This window comes from Somniosus microcephalus, chromosome 20 (genome assembly GCF_052327205.1).
Source record: "Somniosus microcephalus isolate GS21.2 chromosome 20, FLI_Smic_1.0, whole genome shotgun sequence".
NCBI lineage: Eukaryota > Metazoa > Chordata > Chondrichthyes > Squaliformes > Somniosidae > Somniosus > Somniosus microcephalus.
Window position 1 is genome coordinate 58,843,232 of NC_141006.1, and position 18,901 is coordinate 58,862,132.

General features: G+C 46.9%; 1 protein-coding gene across 3 annotated transcripts; it reads left to right on the top strand.

Annotated features, from left to right (window-relative positions):
• The first annotated feature begins 1,522 nt into the window (after positions 1-1,522).
• Positions 1,523-18,487, top strand: paqr7b (progestin and adipoQ receptor family member VII, b). Of its 3 annotated transcripts, none has more exons than XM_085962792.1 (4): positions 1,523-1,659; positions 1,861-1,958; positions 8,380-8,477; positions 14,224-18,487. In XM_085962792.1, the coding sequence occupies exon 4, from the start codon at positions 14,256-14,258 to the stop codon at positions 15,312-15,314; it is 1,059 nt and encodes a 352-aa protein (XP_085818918.1). In that variant the 5' UTR covers positions 1,523-1,659; positions 1,861-1,958; positions 8,380-8,477; positions 14,224-14,255; the 3' UTR covers positions 15,315-18,487. The 3 variants fall into 3 exon arrangements, with proteins under 3 accessions (XP_085818918.1, XP_085818920.1, XP_085818919.1); XM_085962794.1 differs by having other exon boundaries at positions 8,380-8,432; XM_085962793.1 differs by lacking the exon at positions 8,380-8,477.
• The last annotated feature ends 414 nt before the right edge of the window (positions 18,488-18,901 follow it).

Here is an 18,901-nt window from a genome sequence, read left to right on the forward strand (position 1 = left end):
TTAAAGGAGGAGAGAAGCAGAGAGATTTAACAAGGGGATTCCAGAGCGTGGGCCTAGGCAGCTGAAGGTACGGCCACCAATGGTGGAGCGATGAAAATTGGGGATGCCCAAGATGCCAGAATTAGAGGAGCGCAGAGATCTCAGAGGGTTGTAGGTCTGGAGGAGGTTACAGATATAGGGATGGGGCGAAACCATGGAGAGGTTTGAAAACAATGATGAGAAATTTAAAATTGAGGTGTTGCCGGACTAGGAGCCAATGTAGGTCAGTGCGCACAAGGGCGATGGATGAATGGGATCTACAGGAGATCCTGGGAGTGTGTCAGTGATCGCAGTGGATCTCGGTAATCTGTCAGTGATTACAGGGGATCCTGGGACTGTGCCAGTGATTAAAGAGAATCTTGGGAATATGTTAGTAGTTACAAGAGATCCCAAGAGTAATTATAAGGAGCTGCCCAAGAGTGAGTCAATAATTATAGATCCCCAGGAATGCACCATAATTACAAGGGAATCCTAGGAACACTTCAATAATTACAACAGGTCCCCAGGAATACGTCAGTAATTACATGGAATCCCAGGAGTGTGGCTCTGGGAACATACCAAATATTTACATGGGGCTCCCATGCAAAAAAAGTTTGAAAACCAGCACTCTAATCAAATGAACTAATAAGAAAGATTTGCATTCTGTAGCGCCTTTCATGACCTCAGGATGTCCCAAAGCGCTTTACAGTCAATTAAGTTCTTTTGAAATGTAGTCACTGTTGTAATGTAGGAAACACGGCAACCAATTTGTGCACAGCAAGCTCCCACAAACAGGAATGAGTTAATGACCAGATCATCTGTTTTAGTGATGTTGGTTGAGGGATAAACATTGGCCAGGACACCGGGGAGAACTCCCCTGCTTTTCTTCAAAATAGTGCCATGGGAGCTTTTTACGTCCGAGGATGCCTCGGTTTAAACATCTCATCCGAAAGACGGCACCCCCAACAGTGAGTCTCACATCTGTTATTAAATGGCTAATCTGGCTGCAGTATTATTCCTCTCCTGGAGGCACTGACTCACGCTGGGATACAGTTACCTTGGCCAACTGGCCATTCTTTCCTCTGCGGGCCTTGAGACAGGGAGTGTTTGCTGGCTATTTGGTCACAGGATGGTTGGGTTTTCACCTAACAACTATAGCAGCCTAGGTGGAAGTGGTTATACATTAAGCAGGCTCAGGAAGATTGGGGGGGTGGGAAGTTGATGTAAAAAAAATAAATTGCACAATTCCCTGCTATGCAGATTATCAGTTCGAACAGGATAAAATTAATGTCTCAATGCCCCACCCTTGTATCCAATGCCAGGCCATTTTTTTTTCTCCACTTGTTTTGTTACACAGTGAGGCCCACGTGGTACCGAGGAATGGGCGGGGCCTCCTCCCCAACCCAACCCATCCCTCGCGGGGCGAGCTGATTGGTGGCGTGACGCAAGTGGCGGACGGCCGATTGGCTGCGGCGGCCGATTGACAGGCCGGCGGGTTGATTGACAGGGCGTGCCCGGGACTCGGAGCCTGATGTATCAGCTCGGTCGCACGGGTATTAACCGGCGGACAAGTAGCGAGCGCGGATGTGTATCCGGTGCGGGGGGGTTCAGCCCGAAATTCCGCCGGACACACCCTGAACGGTATCCAGAAATTAGATGCAACTGTTGAAATATATTTCAATGCCATTAATTTGAAATCTGCATTAAAAAGTTTGAACCTACATAGAAAACTCTGAAATGTCTTTCAATTTTTTTTGTGACAAGGCTATTAATTATTCCATAATTGCATCTGCATGCCTGCACATCTGTTGTTAACTGGCTGTCTTTTTTTGTAAATTGTAGGTGAATGCATTCGCGGATACTCCCGGGGCGGCTTTTGGAGACGGTGATGTTCAGACCGAACTCCCCGTCTGGAAAGTGACAGGGTTTCCAGTAAAACGGTGAGTGTTTGAGCAGCAGAATTGCCTTTTCCGCCTGGAAATTGCCATTAACTGGCTGTCGGGAGCTGGTCTTATCATTTCAGCAGCGTCAGTTCAGTGGGAGCATGGCTCCCCTTGGTGAAAATGTTTGGGTCTCATCCCCATGTCACTGGGAAAACCCATGGGTTGCCAACCCTTCCGGATTGCCCTGGAGGCTCCATGGGATTGAGCTCCAGAACACTGCTACGAGCAAAACCGGGAGAAAAATCATAGGGGTATTAAAAAAAAAATTTGTGTTCATTTTCTTTGAATACTTAGTGCGTTTTTGACTGGGTGCGGCTGTTGGAGTCTGGAGGTTATCTGATGAAACCTCCAGAATCAATCCAGAGTTAAAAAGAGCGAGCTTGCAGTTTTGCTCTCAACCAGCTCAGGACGCTGCAAAGCGCTTCACAGCCAATGAAATACTTTGCTTGAAGTGTAGTCACTGTTGTAGGAAATGTGGCAGCCAATTTGCGCACAGCAAGCTCCCACAAACAGCAATGTGATTAATGACCCCAGAGAATCTCTTTATTTTTTTTATAGTGATGTTGGTCGAGGGATAAATATTGGCCCCAGGACACCGGGGAGAACTCCCCTGCTCTCTGAAACAATGCCGTGGGATTTTGGGGCCTGGGAGGGAGGATGAACACAAGGATGGGAATTTTAAAATTGAGGCGTTGATGGATTTTATAGGCATGATGATTGCTAGTTGTACATAGCACACAATTCGATGCTGTGGGTGAGGGGAGGGCAGTGTTTTTTTTTAGATGGTGGAGGTATGATGGGCTGAATTGGCCTTTGTCATCTGTACTTTATGAAAAGTACTTTCTCTGCATGTGTCTTCCCCTTTCAGAAGTGGGTGGCTGACTCAAACGGTGTGGAATTTCCCCTATTTCTGCTGCCTCTTTTGTGAACGGTGGTGGCATTCCTTTAAGATGCTTCATTTGTCCCTCTGCCAAGAATTGAACTATTCCCAAGCTGTTGAAGCTGCTGTTTTCTGAGCCTGGGTGAGGGGAGGGGAGGGGAGCTCTCCTGGTGGTTCAGTCTTAGAATCTTACAGCACAGAAAGAGGCCATTCGACCCATTGTGCTTGTGCTGGTTCTTTGACAGTGCGATCCAATTGGTCCCACTCCCCTGCCCTTTCCTCATAGCTCTGCAAATTTTTCTTTTTCAAATATTTCAGGCCGTGCAACTCGCTGCGTTTGTTTAAAAAAAGAAAAATCCTCATCTCTCCTCTGGTTCTTTTGCCAATTATCTTAAACCTGTCTCCTCTGGTTACTGACCCTCCTGCCAGTGGAAACAGTTCCTCCTTATTTACACCCTTCACAATTTTGAACAACTCTATTAAACCTCCCCTTGACTTTCTGTAAGGAGAACAATCGCAGCTCCTCTAGTCCCTCCACATAACTGAAGCCCCTCATCCCTGGTGTGCTGCACCACACGTAGATCAGGAGGTCTCTGGTTTCTGTGTTTGATCTCAGACGAGATGGGGTTATGGACACTACAATCTCTTGACTAGAAGAGAAGAAAAATCAGCCAGGATTCCTTCTATTTCTGTCCAATGACTGGCTGGCAAGTGTGCTTATTTGGATATTGGGCAAAGCGAGACTTGTTTGTGATGCCCCCCTTGGCAAAAGAGCTTGCAGATGCGCACAATCTAGGCTCACAGTCGAAGAAGGGCCTCTTGGGGGAGATAATTGGCTGTGGGAGGGAGAAACCGCTGGTGCTTATTATACTAATATATCAGGAGGAAGCAGCCCCTTCAGGACAGGAGGGTGAAGAATCGAGGGTTTTTTATAAAGCCGCTTATACGATTTAAGTCATTTACCTGACGGTTTACATATTGAAGTATCCCCATATAAACTCTGCCCCCCCTCCCTGAATTTCAAGGTCATCAACTAGCACCTATAAATCTTCACAGCCTTTATTAAAATAACATATGTAAAATGCAATCAAGTCTTGGGGTGAAGGGTGTGGTTTTCAGTTATTGTATTTGGCAGTGGGTGAAAGGGGTTCAGAATGCTAAGGTGCTTCGTGAATGATTGGAAATTTTCAGATTTTTTTCTCCCTTTTAATTCAGTCTATTGCACTGGATAACGGTCAGTGCTGTAGTGTGTCACAATTTGCTGGGAATCTCGTACAAGATGAGGCCTACAACAGGTCCAACTTTCAATGTCCTGGGTCATTGTCTAAGTACCAGAGCAGCCTAACTCCACCTTTTGTAGTTCAGGGTTAACATGATGGACATCTGAACCCTGGGAGTGTCATACCTCAACTCTGCCCTCTCTCTCCTTTCCCTTCTTCCCACCTCCCTCTTTGTTCCATCACACGTCACCCCTCCCCGGGGCCACCCAAGGCTCAAAACCCAAGAATACTTTAATCCCATTTTTATTAGCAATAAATGAAGCATATAAGTCTTTTTGAATAACTGCCATTCTTTCTTAGACTTGATACAAACTGCATCATGCAACAGGTACAGAAAATAATCAAAAAGTCTAATGGAATGCTGGCCTTTATATCGAGAGGACTAGAATACAAGGGGATAGAAGTTATGCTGCAGCTGTACAAAACCCTGGTTAGACCACACCTGGAGCACTGTGAGCGGTTCTGGGCACCACACCTTAGGAAGGCTATATTGACCTTGGAGGGAGTGCAGTGTAGGTTTACCAGAATAATACCTGGACTCCAGGGGTTAAGTTATGAGGAGAGATTACATTGATTAGGGTTGTATTCCCTAGAAGATTAAGGGGTGATCTGATTGAAGTTTTCAAGATATTAAGGGGAACAGATAGGGTAGATAGAGAGAAACTATTTCTGCTGGTTGGAGATTCTAGGACTAGGGGGCATAGTCTAAAAACTAGAGCCAGACTTTTCAGGAGTGAAATTAGGAAACACTTCTACACACAAAGGGTGGTAGAAGTTTGGAACTCTCTTCCGCAAATGCCAATTGATGCTACATCAATTGTTAATTTTAAATCTGAAATTGATAAGTTTTTGCGAACCAATTAAGGGATATGGGGCAAAGGCGAGTATATGGAGTTAGGTCGCAGATCAGCCATGATCTCATTGAATGGCGAACAGGCTCGAGGTGCTGAATGGCCTCCTCCTGTTCCTATGTTTGGAAGGTTACATTCCGTAGTCTGCAGCACAAAAGGTTGGGTGGGGGGGAGAGACATTAAGTATTAAATGGTACAGGTTAGGTGAACCCAGGTAAATCAGGCTACTAGGGCATGAACTTGTTAATAAATGAAAAAATTAAAAAAATTATTTTGAGACCTGGGTGTCGCTGGCAATGTCAGCATTTATTGCCCATCCCTAATTGCCCTTGAGAAGGTGGTGGTGAGCCACCTTCTTGAACTGCTGCAGTCCGTGTGGTGAAGGTACTCCCACAGTGCTGTTAGGTAGGGAGTTCCAGGATTTTGACCCAGCGACGAAGAAGGATCGGCGATATACTTCTAAGTCAGGATGCTGTGTGACTTGGAGGGGAACTTAGGAGGTGGTGGTGTTCCCGTGCGCCTGCTGCCCTTGTCCTAGGTGGAAGAGGTCGCGGGTTTGGGAGGTGTTGCCGAAGAAGGCTTGGCGAGTTACTTGTAGATGGTACACACTACAGCCGCGGTGCGCCAGTGGTGGAGGGGGTGCCAATCAAGTGGGCTGCTTTGTTCTGGATGGTGTCGAGCTTCTTGAGTGTTGTTGGAGCTGCACTCATCCAGGCAAGTGGAGAGTATTCCATCACACTCCTTACTTGTGCCTTGTAGATGGTGGAAAAGCTTTGGGGAGTCAGGAGGTGAGACACTCGCCACAGAATACTTAGCCTCTGACCTGCTCTTGTTGCCACAAAATTTGTGGCTGGTCCAGTTAAGTTTCTGGTTAATGGTGACCCCCAGGGTATTGATAGTGGGGGATTTGGCGATGGTAATGCCATTGAACATCAAGGGGAGGTGGTTAGACTCTCGCTTGTTGGAGATAGTCATTGCCTGGCACTTCTGTGGTGCGAATGTTACCTGACACTTATCAGCCCAAGCCTGAACGTCGTCCAGGTCTTGTTGCATGCGGGCATGGACTGCTTCATTATCTGTGGAATTGCGAATGGCGCTGAACACTGTGCAGTCATCAGCGAACATCCCCATTTCTGACCTTATGTTGGAGGGAAGGTCATTGATGAAGCAGCTGAAGATGGTTGGGCCTAGGACACTGCCCTGAGGAACTCCTGCAGCGATCTCCTGGGGCTGTGATGATTGACCTTCAACCACCACAACCATCTTCCTTTGTGCTACGTATGACTCCAGCCAGTGGAGCATTTTCCCCCTGATTCCCATTAACTTCAGTTTTACTAGGGCTCCTTGATGCCACACTCGGTCAAATGCTGCCTTGATGTCAAGAGCAGTCACTCTCGCCTCACCTCTGGAATTCAGCTCCTTTGTCCATGCTTAGACCAAGGCTGTAATGAGGTCGGGAGCCGTGTGGTCTTGGCGGAACCCAAACTGGGCATCAGTGAGCAGGTTATTGGTGAGTAAGTGCCGCTTGACAGTACTGTCGATGACAGCTTCCATCACTTTGCTGATGATTGAGAGTAGACCGATGGGGCGGTAATTGGCTGGGTTGGATTTGTCTTGCTTTTTGAGGCCAGGACATACCTGGGCAGTTTTCCACATTGTTGGATAGATGCCAGTGTTGTAGCTGTACTGGAACAGCTTGGCTAGAGGCACGGCTAGTTCTGGAGCACAAGTCTTCAGCACGATAGCCGGGATGTTGTCAGGGCCCATAGCCTTTGCTGTATCCAGTGCGCTCAGCTGTTTCTTGCTATCACATGGAGAGAATTGAATTGGCTGAAGACTGACTTCCGTAATGGTGCGGACCTCAGGAGTAGGCCGATATGGATCATCCACTCGACACTTCTGGCTGAAGATAGTTGCAAACGCTTCAGCCTTGTCTTTTGCATTCACGTGCTGGGCTCCACCATCATTGAGGATGGGGATATTCTTGGAGCCTCTTCCTAATTGATGTTAGAAAAAAATCTTTAGTCAAAGATTAATAAAGGTTTGGAATAACAGAGTCAGACACCAGAGGATTTCAAAATGTAACCTAAAGTGTCTTAAAGGAGGCAGAGGGGTTTAGGGCGAAAATTCCAGAGTTCAGGGACTCGGCTGCTGAAGGTACGGGCTCTAATTGGGAGAAGAGTAAATAAAGAGAAACTGTTTCCAGTGGCTGAAGGGTTGAAAACCAGAGGACACAGATTTAAGGTGATTGGCAAAAAAACCAGAGGCGACATGAGGAAAAACGTTTTTACACAACGAGTGGTTAGTATTTGGAACGCTCTGCCTGAGAGGGTGGTGGAAGCAGTTTCAATAGTAGCTTTCAAAAGAGAATTGGATAAATACTTGAAGGAGAAAAAATTGCAGGGATATGGGGAAAGAGCAGGGGAGCGGGACTGACTGGATTGCTCTTCGAAAGAGCCGGCGCAGACTCAATGGGCCAAATGGCCTCATTTTGTGCTGTACTATTCTGTGATTGAGAGTTGGGGAGGCAGGGAATGCACAAGAGGCCAGATGCAAACTGCTATCTGTGTGCTGTTCGTTTGTGTTTTTTTAAAAGCTCGTATATGATTAAGTAAGAGATCTAGTCTTCATTTTAATAAACAAAGGAAGAGTGAGTATATGTAGCCTTCAGTAAAAGTCAACTATTTACATGCCTGTCTGTAGACTAAGCAATTACGTGTTGTAAACACAGCTTTGTGACCTTGGTGATGACAATTAAATATTTTGCTTAATAGATTCTGTGTCCTCTCATCATTCCCTGTTGTGAACTCTTTGTTCGAGTCTGGTCTCTTTACATTGCAGGTCATTTCTGTCATGCAAATATATTCTGACATCGGTAGTCTGAAACATGACGCAAATGTGCGGACAGCCCAGAGCATTTACAAAAACATGAAAGACCTTGCAATTATGTTCTGCCCATGACCAATGAATTACTTCTGAAGTGTGGTTCTTGTTGGGTTTGATGGGACTAGTGTTAAATTTGAGAAAATTGGGGCTTTTCCTACCCCCTCACCTCTCTGCCCCACTGCCCCCCCCCCCCCCACTCTCTTTCATCTCCCTGCTCTTTCTTCACCACCATCCCCTCTTTCTCCCCTGGGAGTGGCTCACTTGAGCAATGCACTGCAAGATATTAGTGGGACATCCAGAACACCAAGGTGCCAGGTTCAGTCGCTGGTTTGTGCTGTTAGTTGATCTCAGGTTTGATGCTACAGATGAGCTCCGTGTTCTGGAGTTGGGGAAACAAGCAAAGGTTCCTGCTCCAGATTGTAATTCTCTCTCTTTATCCCCCACCCCTACCACCCTTCCTTCCCTCGTGCTGGAACATGCTCCTGTTTGGACCTTGGGTGAGGAAATGAGCGGTCGAATAGCCCACCGAACTTGCTGAGCGGGCTTTCACACAGAGAGTGGCAAAATGGGCAAGGTACGGCAGGGCTGCCTCAATCTGTGGAACCAAACTTCAGGACTGGTCAGTGTCTTCAGCAGAGGAGGTCAGAAGTTTTGGGAGGAAAGGGGGAGGGGCATGTAGAAAATTAGGCCCTCTTATTAACTTAAAAACAAAAAATTAATTGAGTGTTTGCGATGTGTAGTCATTGTTTGCGGAGACCAACCTTGTAATGGGCACCAGTCAGACGTGCCAAGCTCCCTAACATTTATGTTGTGATATGCCTGATAAGTTGCCTGCTGTTGTGTGTAGGAGCATAAATTGAAGATTAACTAAGGACATGGTTTGCTGCAGTTAAGGTGCAGTAGCCTGCTCCTCCCCACTCATGTGTACCTGTTCGTGCAGTTACTCCCATGTGATGCCAATCTCAACAATTGAGTTAGAAAAGAAACCTTGCATAATTGGCGTGTCATATGGGTGGAGTGCTACAGCTACTGAATTGGCATTTGGTATCTGCCAAGCATGATGACAAGTCTGCAGACCCAAGTTAAGAATAAAACTTGCAATTATATAACATCTTTCACTATCTCCGGACGCCCCAATGCACTTTACAGACAATGAAGTACTTTTGAAGTGTAGTCACTGTTGAAATGTAGGAAACGCAACAGCCAATTTGCGCACAGCAAGCTCCCACAAACAACAAAACAAAGGTCCAGATAACTTGCTTTAGGTGTTGGTTGAGGGATAAATATTGGCCAGGATACCTGGGAGAACTCCCCTGCTCCTCTTCGAATAGTGCCGTGGGATCTTTTGCATCCATTTGCGAGGGCAGACAAGGCCTCCGTTTAATGTCTCATCTGAAAGACGGCACCTCAGTACTGCACTGGGAGTGTCAGCCTAGGTTGTGTGCCCCAGACTCTGGAGTGGGGACTTGAACCCACGACCTTCTGACTCCGGTGAGAGTGCTACCCACTGTGCCTACACCCACCCGCCCACTCGCGAGCCTGCCCGAGACCGGTGAGGCTCGTGGTTGAGTGGTAAAGTTGATGGAAGAGTAGGGCTAGGTCTTTGAGTGTCCCAGTTAGGAACCCAGTATCCTGGTAACACGACTACCTGGAAACCTGCCTCATTACTCAAATGCATGTGGAGGCCGTACTGTCGTTGAAGCGAGGCAGAGTGCCGGTGATACCAAATGTAAGTTACATAGAATGTACAGCACCGAAACAGTCCAATCATCCAACTAGTTTATGCTCCACACAAGCCTCCTCTCTCTTTTTCCCCCCCCCCCCCCCAAAATCAACATGACCTATTCTTTTCTCCCTTGTGCTCATCTGGCTTCCCCTTAAATGTATCTCTGCTATTCACCTCAACTGCTCCTTGTGGTAGTGAGTTCCGCATTCTAACCACTCTCTGGGTAAAGAAGTTTCTCCTGAATTCCCATTAGTGACTATCTTATACTTAAGGCCCCTAGCTTTGGTCTCCCCCACAAGTGGAAACATCTTCTCTACGCCTACCCTATCGTGCTCAGTTCATCATTTTAAACATGATGTGGCGATGCCGGTGTTGGACTGGGGTGGACAAATGTGAGAAGTCACACAACACCAGGTTATAGTCCAACAGCTTTATTTGAAATCGCAAGCTTTCGGAGCGCTGCTCCTTCGTCAGGTGAAGTGAAGCCAGGTGAACCTGATGAAGGAGCAGCACTCCGAAAGCTTGTGATTTCAAATAAAGCTGTTGGACTATAACCTGGTGTTGTGTGACTTCCCACATTCATCATTTTAAAGACTGCACCTACCCTATCGAGCTCAGTCTTTAAAATGATGAACTATCAGGTCACGCCTCCGCCTTCTCTTGTCTAGAGAAAAGAGCCCCAACCTGTTAAAGTTTCCGCTGTTGAGGACACCATTTTATTCCAGCCTGAGTAGGCTGACCACTTCTTTGAGGAAGATGCAGATGTAGGGGCAGGAAGGGAAATCGCGAGGGTGGTATTAACTGAGCTGATTTGCTGTGACGGCAGTAGGGTTGCATTGCAGAGTCAGTTTGTGTTGTGCCAAGCCAATTCCGACTGTGTTGCTTTGTCGCGGGGGCGGTTGGTATTAGCACTGTCATAACATGCCTGTCTTTGCCCAGTGGCTGCTTCACTGTTCAGGAATTCAACTAATGGTTCAGTCATTTGCACTGATTTTTTTTTTAAACTGTAAGTGTGATCACTAGCCTGGTTAATTAACTTACTTCTGTGAATAGCATCCACACTGCAGCAGCGCCATGTTTTTGATGAACCATCATCTTCTGGACTGGTTTTGATCGCCTCACAGGTCGTAGAGGAATTTTCCAGGGTATTTTTTCCCTTTCTTGGCTCTAGGTTTTTTCGCCTCTCCCAGGAGATTACACTTCTGTGGGGGGAGGGAGGGAAGGAAGGAAGAAAGAAGTGTCTAGTTATGATGCTCTGGACATCATTAGTGTGGAGCAGGCATGATGGACCAGATGGTCTTTTCCTGCCCATCAATTTTGTATGTAAACGTTGGTGACTAAAGGAGACTATTCCAATGCTCTCGTGGCCGGTCTCCCACCTTGCATCCTCCGTAATCTTGAGCTCATCCAAGTCTATGCTGCCCATATCTTAACTCGCACCAAGTCCCATTCACTCATCACTCCTGTGCTCGCTGACGTACATTGGCTCTAGGTCCAGCAACGCCTTGATTTATTAAAAAAATAAAAAAATAATTCTCATCCTTGTTTTCAAATCCCTCCATGGCCTTGTCCCTCCCTATCTCTGTAACCTCCTCCAGCCCTACAACCCGCCGAGATCTCTGCACTCCTCTAATTCTGGCCTCTTGCGCATCCCTGATTTTAATTGGCGGTCGTGCCTTCAGCTGTCAAGGCCCGAAGCGCTGGATTTCCCTCCCTAAGCCCCTCTGCCTCTCTCCTCCTCCTTTAAGACGCTCCTTAAAACCTGCCTCTCGATAAATATTTTGGTCACCTGTCCCAACATCTCCTTGTGTGGCTCGGTGTCAAATGTTATTTGATTACGCTCTGTGAAGCATTGTGGGACGTTTTACTATGTTCAAGGCGCTACATAAATGCAAGTTGTTGTTGGGAACTGTTTGGTCGTCATCCTTGTAACCGCCCATTCTAATAGATTGGAGGTTGGTTTCACTGCCAACTGGCCTCCATTGCAAGGAATGCTTATGCCTTTGTCCCCTTGGCAAAGTTTCCTGTGCCCTGTTTGTTGTAGTGAAATTGTAAATGCAAGACTGCCCTTGCCCACCTAATCTTCCCCCTCTTTACCCCACCCTCTCCAACAAAATAAATTCAACCAGACCAAAAGGCACCCCAGGGACACGAAGGGAAATAGTTTTCCTTTACTCCTCATACTCCAACCCTTTTTTTGTCTACTTCAGGAGCAAGGAAGAGCCAAAGTTTTGAAGCAGGCTGCTTGAACTGTCATCAGTTATTAAATCTTGTCCGCTACACAAACCGTTCACTTGCCAAATGGTGCAATTATATCCTTGTGCCACATGTCGTGAATCATTTTTTAATCTTGTTGTGGATTTTGTGGTTGTCGAGAGGAGGTATCCACGCATTGGGCCATGGAACACTTCAACACATCAAGCACCTGGGTATAGCACAGGCTATTGGAAGAGCAGGGGGTTCTGGTGTCCTGGCCAATATTCCTCCCTCAACCAACACCACCAAGAATTTTACTGTTCATGGACTGTTGCAGTGTGGATGTTTACCTGCGTGAGTGCCAACAGTTCAAAAGTAATTAATTGGCTGTGAAGCACTTTGGGACATCTTGAGTATGTGAAAGGTCTGATATAAATGGAAGTTCTCTTGTCATTTTAGATACAGAGTAAAGCTCCCTCTACACTGTCCCGTCAAACACCCCCAGGGCAGGTACAGCACGGGTTAGATACAGAGTAAAGCTTCCTCTACACTGTCCCATCAAACACTACCGGGGCAGGTACAGCACAGGTTAGATACGGAGTAAAACTCCCTCTACACTGTCCCATCAAACACCCCCAGGCAGGCAGGTACAGCACGGGTTAGATACAGAGTAAAGCTTCTTCTACACTGTCCCATCAAACACTCCCAGGGCAGGTACAGCACGGGTTAGATGCAGCTCCCTCTACACTTTCCCAACACTTCCTCAGTCCCAGCCTATGAAAAGCGGTCCCATTTGCACTAATGCGATATTTGTCCATTTCCCACATCAGTCATTCTGTGGCTTGAATGCGATTGCCAATTAGTGGCGAGTTAGGGCAGTTCTGAGTTGAGCCATGCTCAATAGGTACTGGATCGACACTGTGCAAACCTACTTGATGTAGAACCATTAAACTTAGGAGGTCTTTTGTCTGTTGACAAAGTGCTCGCAGATCTTGCTTTACTAAATCCTCTAAGCCTTCATTTCATTATTTTAAAAATTAAAGGGGGAATTTTCTCTGTTGTAAACATCCATAGAAACACATTTTTGATGTAATTGCACTAACTGTTCGGTTCTGTTTGTTTCAGTGTTTAAACAGTGAATGCTGATACAAGTAGGGATGCTGGTTTGGAAGGGTTAATGAGCCAGACAGTGTGAGGGAGGTGAATTCTCCCACGCACATTGCTCCTGGCAATGATAACTCCGCTCCACAACAGCCGGGATCAGTAACTCCAACCAGTGCCTGTGCGATGTCATCCGGACTCGCTGTTTAAACAGACACACAGAAAACAAACACAGAAAAGGGATGTTAGTGTTGGTCACTGTAACTGTTTAACTTTCAAAAGGAGCCCTGATGGAGAGGCTCCATCTAACGTCCCTGCATTGACATGAAAATTTAAACTTCCACCGTCTAGGGGAAATACATTTCTGGGGCTGAGCATTTTGCAGGACCCTGGGTCGGGGTGGGGTAGGTGCTGTACCTACGTGCCGTGTCTGGCACCGACTGAGGGAATTGTAATATGTTAGAACTTCGGGCGCTCTGTGGAAAACTTCCCAGCTGCAAAATCTCTCGACTATCCACTTCTCTCTCTGGTTTCCACTTCTTTTCCCCTATCCTTAAAGGAGAAAAAAAGACGTAAGAAAATGTTTACCATGATAGGTAACTATTTAATTTTTAAGAGGAGCTCTGCTGGGAAGGCCCTATTGTTTAACTGACAACATAACATAACTGATTCTCTCTCGTGGGCTGTCGACTGTAATTGAACTCTTCCCACTCCATTTTTTTTCTTTTGTTGCCTTTTGATGCTTATCAGTTCTGGTTTTATTTCAGCTGTTTCCACCATGTCCAGAAGCAACAAGCCTGAGTGTAATTATAGAAATAAAGAACTTTCAAGTCCCACCCTAGAGACATGAGCACAAAATCTAGGCTGACACTCTGTGCAGTACTGAGGGGATGTGCCGTCTTTCGGATGAGACGTTAAACCGAGGCCCGTCTGCTTTCTCGGGTGGATGTAAAAGATCCCGTGGTGCTAATTTGAACAAGAGCAAGGGTGTTCTTCCTGGTGTCCTGGGGGCAATATTTATCACTCAACCAACATCACTAAAAACAGATTATCTGGTTATTATCACATTGCTGTTTGGGGGACCTTGCTGTGTGCAAATTGGCTGCTGCGTTTCTTACATTACCACAGTGTCTATACCTCTAAAGCATGTCATTGGCTGTAAAGCGCTTTGTGATGTCCTGAGGTCATGAAAGGTGCTATATAAATGCAAGTTCTTTCTTTGCCCTAAAATGGAGTTAATGTTCAGCCTTAAGGTGAGCACCTATTGGCTTTGATTTTTCCAAAGTTATGTTGACGTTAATCCTATTAAATGGACTTTTTTTTGTTTTAAAATTATATATAGGTACCAGTGCTTGTAACGTCCCCTGTGTTACCATGGCAACAGTTGTGATGGAGCAGATTGGCAGACTCTTCATCAACATCCAGCAGATCCGTCAGATCCCGAGCCTGGTGGAGCAGTCCTTTCCCAGCCTGCCGTGCACTGTGAAGGATTGCGAGGTGCCGCGGATATTCCGGGAGCCCTACATTCACTCGGGCTACAGGCCCGTGAAGCAGAGCTGGCGCTACTACTTCTTCACCTTGTTCCAGCGGCACAATGAATCCGTCAACGTTTGGTCCCACCTGATCGCCGCCCTGATAGTCCTCCTCAAACTGCAGGAGTTCTCCGAGACAGTGGACTTCTTGTCTGATCCCCACGCACTGCCGCTGCTGATCCTGCTCCTGTCCGCCTTCAACTACTTGGCCTGCAGCTCCCTGGCGCATCTCTTGCACGCTCGCTCCGAGTTTGCCCACTACTCCTTCTTTTTCGTGGACTATGTTGGGGTGGCCATCTATCAGTACGCTAGTGCTTTGGTCCACTACTACTACTCCATTGAAGAGGAGTGGTACCACGTCATCAAAACGTTCTACCTCCCCATGGCTACCATGTTAGCTTGGATGTCCTGTGTTGGATGCTGCTATGCAAAGTCCAATGCCAAGGTATTGCATCCCTGGGCACGCAAACTCTACCAGGTAGTGCCAGCGGCGCTGGCCTACATGCTGGACATTAGTCCTGTCGTGCACCGGATATACAACTGCTACTCCTCCGGTTGCACCGACTCCTCCATTTGGTACCACGAATGCCAGATCACCTTCTTCCTCATGAGCGCTCATTTCTTCTCTTGCCCTCATCCTGAGAAGTGGCTTGCGGGAAAGTGCGACATTTTCCTGCAGGGGCATCAGATTTTCCACGCGTTCATGGTCCTCTGCACCCTGGCCCAACTGGAGGCTGTCCACTTGGATTACAAACACAGGCAGCACTTCTACCAGGTTTGGCACAGCGACTCCACCTGGCTGGTGGTTGTCTGTTTCGCGCTGATCATTTCCTCGAGCGTTGCCACGGCGGTTTACATGAGGCACCTCATCAAAATCAAACTTGACCGCAAGGAGAAATGAAGATGGCCGCTTCTCAATCCAGCATAATCTTCGCCTTGAGTACACCATCGATTGTGGGGGGGTGGAGGAAGGGGGAAAGGTGGCCTTATCCTTCAGTTGGCAATGGATAGTGAGTCCAGGATTTTTATTCATGGGTTGAACTTGGCATCAATGTTTTTGCAGTGGGACTGGCAGCAACTTTGGAAAACATCAAGCGCGTGCAAGGAATTGTCAACGTAAATGCTGAAGTCTTGTGCCGAACACTGAATTTTAAATGTTGTGAATTGATTCAGCAGCACTGGTTCAAACTGAATATTCCATAGTAAACCGATTTGGTCAAGAACTGTTGCTGAGTGGAGTTTAGGTGATGAGCGCCTATTGGTTTTGGGTATTCCTCAGTATGCCAATGCTTAAACCAGAACATAGAAAGTGATGGGCCGAAGTTGACCATTTGGCCCATCAAGGCTGTCAACTCCCATCGACCATTCCTTAGCCTGTTCACTTAAAATTTGTCCAAATCCACTTAAATCCCGTTGGGCCTCCCTACCTTCCAAGTTTTTCCCCCAAGATACGTTGACATTGTCTAGAGTTGAATACTCCTATTTGGCTGATGCTGGTAGACGAACTCATTGGCTTCAGGTGCACCAAAAGCCGGCACTTCAGAGTGTGCGAGAATGCCGTACATTGTCGTGTCACGGAGCTGGTGTTGACGTGGGTGTAAGAATTGCTGTCCACGGCCATGTGGTGCCATTTCGTGGTGGAAATGGAGTGCCGCGGCACAACAGCCCTGAGTGAATCCGTGCATCTCATCTCTGGACCTCAACACTTTGATGTTTCCGCTCCATACCAGCGCGTCCTATTCAACCCCTGGTCAGCTGGATTGGATTTGGATATTTCTCAGTGGAGTTGTCCACTGGTGATATTGCAAGCTTGGTTGGCTTAATAGCAGCATCGGAGAAAGAAGATTTCCCATTCTAAGTCCCTGAATTTCTACCCAATTGATTAGAAAATATTCAGAAAATAGGTGCGCAGTTTGCTCGACGCCATTTAGAAATGCTTGGGTTTCCAATTTTGACCATTGGTGTCGGATGCCTTCACCAGACGTGTTGCTTGGTTGCACTGCCTCAGTATTTGAGGCACTTTTTTAATGAAGGAGGAACAACAAAGAAAGAAACAACTTGCATTTATATGGCGCCTCTCGCATCCCGAAGTGCTTTACAGCCAATGAAATACTTTTTGGAAGTGTAGTCACTGTTGTAAAGTAGGAAACGTGGCAGCCAATTTGCGCACAACAAGCTCCCGTGAACAAGCAATGTGATAATGGCCAGAAAATCTGTTTTTAGCGGTATTGCTTGAGGGATAAATATTGGGCCAGGACATCGGGGGACAACTCCCCCTGCTCAACAAATAGTGCCATGGGATCTTTTACGCCCACCTGAGAGGACAGCTTGATGAATGGCTTCGAGCTCCACGAGTCTATCTGAAACCTCTTCGATTGAGAAAGATGGTGGATGCTTTCGCTGTGCGTTACGTATATGTGTCTCTAATGATTTTACACTTCCTGCAAATCTGTTGCACCAAACCACCTCAAAAAACATTTTGAAAATTACTTCCGTGCAATGTTGTGTTCACCAAATTCTAATCGATTTCTGGAAAATTGTACATGTTAAGGGTGTATGAACTGCACCAGGCACTCCCCTTTTTTTAAACGGTCTTGTGTAACATTGGACATTTTCGAGTCCCAAGAGTTGACTGTCCAGCCAGCACTGAACTGTGCCAGAGGGAAATTCCACAGCTGTAAGACTCACGCTGGTAAAATAAGCAGATTTTTTTTTTCTGCTTCTACAGAAACACATGACCGCCAGGAAGGAGAGGAATATGAAGTGTGGTCACTGTTGTAATGTAGGAAATGTGGCAGCTAATTTTATGCACAGCAAGGTCCCGCAGACAGCAACATGATAAACGACCAGATAATCTGTTTTAGCGATGAATATTGGCCAGGACGCCGGGGAGAACTTCTTTGAAATAGTGCTGTGGGATCTTTTACGTCCACCTGAGGGCAGACGGAGGCCTCCAGTTTAACATCTCAACTGAAAGACGTCATCTCTGACGGCGCAACACTTCTTCAGTACAGAACTGGGAGCGTCGGCCTAGATTTTGTGATCAAGTCTCTTATGTGGGACTTGAACCCACGACCTCTTGACTTGAGAAGCGAGAGTGCTACCCACCAAGCCACGGCTGCTGAGGGCAGGCCACTAACGGGTCGAAGACCCAACCCAAACCTCTGGGGGAAATTAATCCAGTTGACGCCGTCGTTAATGAGACGAGTGACAACTTGCTGCTGAAATGCCCCCTATTGGTTAATTCTTCCCTACTGCACCATTTTGCTGGATTCCCCCTCTGCTGCTGGAAAGTAAGATGGATGGTGCGGTTGCACTCCTCCTCCTCCCCCAGCAGATGGGGCTCTTTAGGGAGGGAGAAAGGTGGGGACGGACCGCGAGAGAATTGATCAAGTGGATTAGAATTTTCAGTCTCTCTACATGCGTGCACTGAAATAAAAATTGTACCCAATCTGTCTGACTGTTTTGTGAAGTTCTCTCCTGCTTCAGTGAACGACCCTTTGTGTAAAACACCAAGTAGTCATAACTGAAGAATCTTCAAAAACCAATAGTAATTTCCTATGGCTTTTCTGACATTGAGATAACCTGGCAAGGGTATTGAGAGATGGAGTGGGGCCAACATCAATAATAATTGGCCTCTAATGGATCTCGGCACCTACTTAGACCACCTTTCCACAGGGAGGACCTGCGCAGTGGCCTTAACCTGGTCAGCTGACTGTTACAATAATGTTGCAGACACTACACCGCCCTTAGCAGGGCCGCAGCAGGTCAGCTAGTTTTGATCACACGTGTCACAAATGTATATTTAAAAACCCCCACAAAGACAAGTCATTTCCTGCTGATTCTGAGGACCCGGCCTCACTTCAAGGGCAGGATTTACAAGCAGCAGCCAACCTACAGAAACTTCCTCCAGCAATTGGTCTCGGAGTGACCCTATGTGGACCGTTTCCCATGGAGAGTATCTGAGCAGTAACCTTAAAGGGGCAGGCCATGTTAAACTGAAAGATCCCTGCTCCTAAAGTGCTCACCTTATCATTAGACGGTCTAACCTCGGACAGCTGTTTTTGTAGCCGCCAGTAGTGCTAACATCTGGGGGAGGTAACGTGGACTGAAGCGGCGTTCTGTATCTTTGTCGTGACTTGTACCGTTCTCCCGTGGCTGTGCTCGTCCTGGTGGGCGCAGTATGAGGTAGGTGACGGTCAAAGAGTAACGAGATCTGAACGTGTCTGGGTGGAACTTTGACCTTTGGCAGGGGCATAAAATGGACGAAAACAGATTGGCTGCCCACTATGCGCACAGCCCGTTCTATGCCCCGCCAGTTCTATGCCGCGCCTGTGTATAAAGTGTGGGCGTATAACTGGCAGATTATCTAATATCGCCCATTTCCACTCCACTGGAGTTGAAAGTTCCTGTGACAATAGGCAGTGCCTCTAAAATCCTGGTTTACACTAGCTTGTCATAGTCATAATGGCACAGAAGGAAGCTATT